The following is an 8,695-nucleotide window of genomic DNA, read 5'->3' as shown; positions in this document are numbered from 1 at the left end:
AGATGTTAGAGCTTTGAAAATTAAATTTAATGCAATTTTTAAAATAAAAAAAAATTTAATGCAATTCAAAAAAGTGCAATTTAGTTTTTTCACCTTCATTTTTTCAGTGTAGATGCATGATTGGCAATTAATTTTATGTCCATTGTCTTCTTATAATAAGTAGAGATGGAGGGACTTGAATCTAAGTTCTTTCCTTGTGAGAGAGTTAAGTAATGGCATTGAGTTACAAAACCCTTCACTTATATCTCTAGACTACATAAATATAGAACTTTAAGTGATAAAAGATATTCAGTTATGGAAATAATCTAGTTGATGTCTTGAAAATTTAATGGATAATTAGAGAAATTGAATACAAATTTTGACAAAAATGAATAGAAAAAAAAAAAAAAACTACGTCACTTTAACGTTTCCGTTTATACAACTTATTTCACTTCTATTTTTCATTACTCACAAATTATTATCTCAACAGATAATGAAAATAGTTGTGGAATAAAGTATCACAAATACTTAATTCTTTTTTCCCCTACAGAATGAATTTGTAGGAAAAAAATGGTTATATGTGGTCCAAACTTTCTCATGTTAATTTTTAAACAGCGACAAGTAAATAGAGTACTGAGGTTTGGTACTTTGGTCAAATGTTCAACAGAAACAATTAAAAAAAAATTCCTATACAGGTCCGTGAATAACTTATTAATATATAATGAATAAATATATGTTTTTCAAAACGTAGCTATATTGTTGTAACTCTGATGTCAATGCAATTATAATTCCTTGAATTACTGTTATCAATGATGATTAGCCATATATAGATCACAGAAATAAACTCTACCTTGAATATGTATATACTCATCAATTTAATTTGATCAACTTTTTTTATTCCCGATTAATAATATATATATAAAAAAATTCCACACAAATAATTGAGCACGTTAATAATTTTTTTTTTTTTTTTTTGCGAGCACGTTAATAATTTTAATATTATACAACGAAATACTGAATTGATGCTTATTGCTTGCTCGGGGCGGTTAATGTGTATAAACGACAAAATTGGCTTTTTATGGTCGCATGGTGCTTCATAGCTAAGCTTAACTTGCATAATTTTGAGAGAGAGAGAGAAAGAGAGAGATATTTACTCGAACCTATATATGAATATATGAAAGAATTGACAACGGGGTTAGTTTAGTTGGTAAGGCTCGAACGCTTCACTTAAAAGGTCTAAGTTTGAGTCTCGCTGCCAATAATTTTTCTTAGTAAGCAATCTATAAGTCCAATGTAAGTTCTCTTTGAAGCCTGCGGCAATTGGTCATTTTATTTTCGGTCTGAGAAATAAGAACTAGGAATTGTATTTATGAATTTTTGGGAAGCTATTTCAAGAAATAAGTGAGAACACACACCAATCATGGGGACATTATTATATCAATTGAAATAAGTGAGAACACACACCAATCATGGGGACATTATTATATCAATTCATATGTAAAGGTTGGCAGCCCTAGTGTATAATAAGTAAGTTTTCTATGATTAATAAGTGACCACAACCTGGCAATTATGGCCACACCTCTCAACCAAAATGGTCATGACCGGCCAGAGAGTGTGTCACAAGGTTTGATTCATGAGAATTAATCAAAATATAGTTGAGTAGAGTAGAGTAAGCCTCACATGATGCAATAATTTTTTTTTTTGGAAAAATATAAAAGTGAGACACACTAGTCTTTTTTACCATTCTATTTGGGTGTGACCATAATAACTCTTTATCGGTAAGTAATTGGGATGAGGAGTTGCAGAGGCTCCTTCCTGTGAGTTGAGTCATAATCTAATCATGTGAGTAAAGTCATAATCTAATCGTGCTTATAGCATTAATGGTTTCAGGCAATAAGAGGCAATAGTTGCTGCTCCTTCAAGCATCTCAATCGGGCCTTCAATTATGCAGCCCATGAACTTGCTCAGTTTGCCTGTAGGAATGGTTCAACTCACTTGTGGAAAGGGGTTTCCCCCTCCTTTTTAGAGCCTTATGTACAAGCAGACTTGCTGCCTTAAGCTAGCTGTACAAGCAGTCCTGCTGCCTATTTGTAATCGTTTTTCTTATCTGCAATACAATATATCTATTTCCCTTTCAAAAAAAAAAAAAAAAAAGTTGTTTAGCTGAATTAGCATCATGTGGTTAATCATACTGAGACCCTAACCACTGAGCCACAATTATGACTCATAATTTATGAGTGCTAATAGCTGTTTATAATTTGGATGTCATGAAATGGATCATGAATCATCATGAGCATCAAGCTCATTATTATCATTGAATTTAATTTTACAGCCTCACCAGTAAGTTAGTTGATACAACAATGGCGTGCAATAATAGTGTCAGCCAACTCAATATACTCACTACTCACCAACGGTATTTGCAGTTTGTTAGTTTCCTGTGCACTGCGGTTGTTCATTTCCAGCACATGTTCGACAAAATGACTGAATGAACGTCTTTCACATGTCGCCTTTGTGCCTCGCAGGGTCCAGTGCTATGATACTTAATTGTTGTATTGGTTCAGGACATGTGAAGCTTAGTCTGCTACATGCATGGGAATTTAGTTCGCTGCATATGGGAATGAGGATGAATATATTTTATCGATTGTAATAGGCCAAAACCATCCCATTAATAATCAGCAATAAACACACTTGAATTTTTTTGGAAACATATCATAGTGGCTGATGTACATGGATTCTGCTTTTAAATTGGGAATTTTTACTACCCATGTAACCCATCTGACTCTGTCTGCCCGGGAGTATGGATTCAATTAATGTATGTACATTGCAAGCCAGCCCCATGTACTGCTTGCTTATGAGTTGAGCTAAATACATGCAGAAAACTGTTGGGAACAACGAGAATCATGAACTCATGGATATAGAATTGAGCATGTGATACTAACGTGTGTTTTTGTATGTATGTTAGTATTGCTCTTGCAATTCTTCCAACAATTACTGCCCACCCTACAAATTTTCTGTCTCTCATTGTTTGTATTAGGCTAACATCAATTTCCAAGGTATAAGAAATATCTAATCCTAATGCTTCCTTGTCTCCCAAGGACACCAACTGTACTGTCATCACGACCATATATGTTTCCTACAATTCATGTGCCGTCTTAAGATAAAAATAAAACATTATTATTATGTACCTATAGGCCTAGATTCGTGGCCTACAACATATTCATAATGCTAAGCACCTAATCATTTTAAACTAGCCAAAAAGTGGATGTGGCTCTTCATATATGGTTCATTGAAATAAGACGTGACTTAAAAGAACCTTTAGTATGAAAATTGAAATTCTTTGTTATACAAGACAATTCAAATCATAACACATTACTATATTTTGTCTGAGACAATGGTAGAGTGATGATTGGGGAGGCAAGGAGGCATTCATTACAGCCTAATGGCCTGTACCTAATGTTCACATTTTTAGGATAACACCAAATTCATACAAGAGCCAAACGTTGCATTTCTCACGGCCATACACTATTAAAGAATCAATTGAGGGTCGCAGATTTTTGGCCAAAAACGTTACAAGAGAATCGGAGCAGTATGGACAGCCACAATGCCATCACATGGGCACTGTGCATTATAGCATCTACAAGCCTAAGTTCCCTCATTGTGTCTCTTATAAAAAGAGATTCAACGATTAGAGAGTCATAAGTGCTCGATACTCAGCTTCTGTACTAGAACGAGCAATTACAGTTTTGAACAAAGTAAATATAGACATGGCATCCACCTCTGAATTTTGTGGTGTCCATCAGCATGTTAGGTCAATTAGCTTGCCCGCTAGAGTACACCCTAGTTCTATTAGAGTTGAAGCAGTGTTAAACCGCTTAAAATCCATCCAAATTTCATCAGCTTCAACAGTTGCTTCTTTTGGAGCTGAGACCATTCAAAATGGTCTAGTGGGGCTTGCAGAGTTGTACAATTGTGTGGAGGAACTCATTCACTCTCCTCTCATCCAACAAGCTCTTCTGCGCTATGAAGATGGAAAGCTAGTGGAGCAAGTTCTGGACGGTTCAGTCACATTGCTGGACACATGCGGCAATGCAAGAGACATAATTTTTACAATGAAGGAACATGTACAAAGCCTGCTGTCAACTTTGCGTAGAAAGCGTGTAGATTCAAGAATTGACAGTGACATTCATGCTTACATGTGCTTTAGAAAGAAGGTGAAGAAGGACATTGCTCAGTGCTTTAAAGCATTGAAGCAAATGGAAAGCAAAGTTGAAATTTCCTCTCCACTACTCTCAGCTTCAGATCACCATCTATCAATGGTTGCAAGTGTTCTAAGAGAAGCAAGTGCCATTACCATCTCCATTTTTAAATCTCTTTTGTTATTCCTATCCATGCCTACAATGAAGACAAAGTCACTGATTTCAAGATTGATGCCCATGAGATTATTATCCTCTGAGAAAGGACAGAAGATTATCAATGAGGTGGGGAGCGTTGACATTGCTCTTTATTCCCTCCATGTACATCTAAGAAATAATGATGCCAAGGCTGATGTTCAACTGGCACAAAGGATGTTAGAGACACTCCATCTTAGTGTAGAGGGGCTTGAGCATGGATTAGATTGTATATTTAGGGGTTTAGTCCAAAATAGAGTGTCTTTCTTGAACATCCTTGCTTATTAAGGATTTCAATCTTTGTAAATCTAAAAATGGCCGGTTTGGTATCCACACTTTCCAAACCAACATTTGTATAAGAACTCACATTTATAAGATAGTATACTTAAGAGCACAAATTGATTCTCTTATTTCTTATTAGTTTTTTTTTTTCCCAAATTTGTATCTTTGCTATTGAATTGCATACGCAAAATTTGCATAAATATGGGAAAAAAAAAAATGCAAAAACACTCCCTAAACTTAGATTACAAATCAAACATATTTTGGGAAGCGATCTTCTCCATCTGAAATCAGAAGTCTTTGAACTGCATAAAAATGCTTAAATTGGCTATGCTGTTACGATTTCGTGAAATTGACTATATGGAAACATACTTGCTTGCTCTCCAAGTGACCTGACATTTGTGCCCTGCTGGTGGGTCAATTTGATTATTCCTCAAAGCTTAGGGAGACTGGTTTTCATCCAAAGTTTAGCAGGCTATTACAAATGGATATGATGATAGAGGGCGGACTTGACTAGATTAGTTCTCATATCATTTGTAATCATTCGAGGAAGCACAAGCCACATCTTCACTACATAAAAAAAAAAGACTAATCAGTTTATAAATGGAGTTCCTCGTATAATATATTCACTTATATAATTCAATTTGACCTAATAAATACTTGATCTAAGTGTACACATACTTATCCAATCCAATCTAAAGATATTATTAGGGTTTCACATGTAACTAGAAAGAAAAAAGGAAGATATGAAACTTGTAATTTGAACCACGGTATTTATTTTTGGGATATTAGTAGGCATACTTTGACATTGTAAAGATTACATTTGAGAATTTGCAAGTTATGATATAAATAAACAATTTTCCAATTTGCAAGTTGTGATAATAGCTCTAAGCTTTTGGATAACATCTGAAACTGTGGCAAAATCAAAGTGACCCTGATGGCAAATCTATTAGTTAATTAACCTAGAGCACACATGTATTTTCTATCCAACCCATCCAACATAATCATAACAGAAATATTAATTGGGTATCTTTAAGTCTAGGGGCTTCTAATTTCAAATTAAAAGTGTACATGGATTACATGGGGTTAGTTTGATTTTAACCCAAGATTTATGGAGTATTTTTGCAATTTCCCCTAAATTTAAGAATTAACATTGCTTTTAAAACTGCATAAGAGCGGAACCTAGTCTATCAATAGAAAGTTTTGTGTAAATAGAATAAAAAAACTTGCACATCTTTCACTTCATCACACTATATTATTGTTAGAAAAATGATAAATTCACTATTTTTTAAATGTAAACTTTTTTGAACTAGTTGTAGTTTATCATGGTGATCCTAAGTTGGAACTCAAACAAAACTGTGAGAGAAATATTTTGCTAGCTGTGCTAAGATAAAATGCATAACTTTATATACTACATTATCACTTGCTGGCAACATAATGAGCAACAGATTTTTTTACCTAAATTTGTCATATGCAGGCAAAGAGAGCCGTCAAGGAACTGAGATGGGCATCAACATAAGAATAACAACTAGGACTTGTAGTAAGAATTATGGAGGAGCATTAGATGTACATTCATGCTTGCAGCTCTGTGAAATGTGAAAATAAATGTGCCTAGAATTCACGTCCATATATGGTAACTCAATATTATTATTAAAATCGCATTGCTAGTTCCAAGCATTGACAAAATGAGTTCTATGATTTTCTTTATCAGCCATTAATGATTGTAGTTCATGTTTCTCTCCAAAAGAGTATAGTGGTTACATTATGCAATGACTCTACTAGTTGTTTCCATGGCTGATTTCTCTTTCATGCTTTGAATCTTGAAGCTAACCTAGTCATATCATTATTGCTCCACGAGAGTGCAACACCTGTCCCAGAAAGCCACATGCCAAATCCTGGTGCACGGATTTCTATTATAGCTAAAAATTGTTAGCAAAACACGTATAAGCTACGTGTCCTACCTTTGCGTAACTTTCGATTACTAAGAGACTCGAGGAAAAGAATATTACTTTTGGTGAAGTTTTCAATAATATTGTAAAGAAAACTAATAGAAAAATGCAATGGAGACATACGGAGTACAGGCCACTCGTGCAAAAAATAAAATAGTAACCTTCATATTGATAATTGAGTTATGATATTGTTCTTGAAAGTCTAATCATTATCTACAAATCAATTGTTATGCATTTTCTTAATCTGAACAGATCTAGATCTCGATCTTTTTAAAGCTTTTGTTTAACACAAGTGCTGAGTAAGGTTGTTACAATTGAGACAACACAGACAGGGCAGTGAGGGCACATCTTTGAAGGTGTGGCAGCTTCAATTTTATAATTGAAACTAGGGGGTAATGTGGCAGTTGGGGAGGCAAAATGGGCCAGTTACTAATAACCCTTATTACTTGCATCACACATGCACAAATGATAAAATAGTAGGCAATAAGTTTAGACAATTTTTCAATCCCTTTATTATAGAACCGATAAGTTAATATGTTGTGATTGTTGCAATAAAACGTGATGTAAGTTATGAACCTAGCTATAGCTATGTGAAAGTGAAATTATTTCAATTACAATTTACCACCTCAATTGTTGCGATATGTTGTGATTGTATAACAAAAGTGATATTTATTAATTTCACTTACAATTTACCACCTCAATTGTTGCAATATGTTGTGATTGTATAACAAAAGTGATATTTATGTGAATGTCAATGATTTCAATCACAATTTACCAACAAAATTGTAGGTAAGATTATAAACTTTTTTGGGTTTTTGACATTATATTACTGAATAGCAGGACACCTTTTACACATTTCACAACTCTATTGGCCTAAATGAATGACAAATTATTGAAGCTATGCCGGACAAAGCTGTGACAGGTGACCGAACACAAAGGAAATGCCACTCTGGCACCACATGCTTGTTAAGTTGACGTGAAAAGTCCTGTCTCCTATTCGTCTGTGTGTGTGTTTCTATATATAGAGAGAGTCATAGAATTGGTAGAAGCATCTCAAACTTTAGCTTTCTCTCAAAACAAATTAAAAAGAGCAACCATGGCTGGTAAATACCATGTTCGATGTATTAGCTTGCCTTCTAGATCTCATCCTAGCACCATTAAACTCGAAGAAGAGCTTAACAAGCTCAAAACATGGGAGTCAACATCAACATCAACATCTGTGTCGATTTGCAAAGGTCTAACTGGTCTGGATGAGTTGTACAAATGCATGGATGGTCTTCTCAATATGACATCAATCCAACAAGTCATTTCTCAACACCAACATGAGAAATGTGTGGAGGAATTGTTGGATGGTTCCGTAAGGCTTTTGGATATTTGTGGCATTACAAGGGATACCATGTTGCAGATTAAGGAACATGTTCGAGCTCTTCAATCTGCTCTGCGAAGGAGAAAGGGTGATTCAAGCATTGAAAGCAACATCAACAACTACACTTGCTTCAAAAAGAAATTGAAGAAAGATGTGAAGAAGTTGATCACAGCATTAAAGCAAATGGAAAACAAATGGGGGGCAATATCACCGGTCTTACCTCAAGATCACCACCTCTCAGCAGTGATTCGAGTGCTTAGAGAAGTTTGTGTAATGAATGTTTCTGTCTTCCAATCCCTATTTCTGTTCTTGACAGTGCCATTGTCAATGCCAAAGGCAACTAGATGGTCACTGGTCTCAAAGCTAATGCACAAGGGTGTAATAGCATGTGAAGAGAAGCAAGAGAATGTGAATGAGATGGAAGTTGCTGATGCTGCACTAAGTACTTTATGCAGAAATGCCTCAAGTGAAGGGGTTGATGCTGAGAAGATACAAAGTGCACATAAAAAATTGGAGGATTTGGAGATTGGCATTGAAGACATGGAGAATGGTTTGGAATTTGTGTTTAGGAGCTTGATCAAAACAAGAGCCTCTTTTCTGAATATAATCTCTCAATAGAAAATTACTGTAAAAGTCGTTTTTCTTTTCAAATCCTGGAAGAACATCCAAATTTTTAGAGGATGAAGGATTCGAACTTTTCTATGTACATGTGTCAATTTTCATTGGTATAGAAT

General features: G+C 34.8%; 2 protein-coding genes across 2 annotated transcripts; both read left to right on the top strand.

Moving 5' to 3' along the window:
• The first annotated feature begins 3,743 nt into the window (after window positions 1–3,743).
• LOC142625534 (uncharacterized) lies at window positions 3,744–6,245 on the top strand. Its single transcript, XM_075799170.1, has 2 exons — window positions 3,744–4,596; window positions 6,124–6,245. Exons 1-2 carry the CDS (start codon window positions 3,744–3,746, stop codon window positions 6,243–6,245), a joined length of 975 nt encoding a protein of 324 aa, XP_075655285.1.
• A 1,446-nt stretch (window positions 6,246–7,691) lies between these two features.
• Window positions 7,692–8,695, top strand: LOC142625533 (uncharacterized). The gene has a single exon (XM_075799169.1). The coding sequence runs from the start codon at window positions 7,692–7,694 to the stop codon at window positions 8,577–8,579; it is 888 nt and encodes a 295-aa protein (XP_075655284.1). The 3' UTR covers window positions 8,580–8,695.

Source organism: Castanea sativa, chromosome 2 (assembly GCF_040712315.1).
Source record: "Castanea sativa cultivar Marrone di Chiusa Pesio chromosome 2, ASM4071231v1".
Lineage (NCBI taxonomy): Eukaryota > Viridiplantae > Streptophyta > Magnoliopsida > Fagales > Fagaceae > Castanea > Castanea sativa.
Note: the sequence above shows the minus strand (reverse complement) of the source record. Positions and strands in the feature narration are given on the sequence as shown.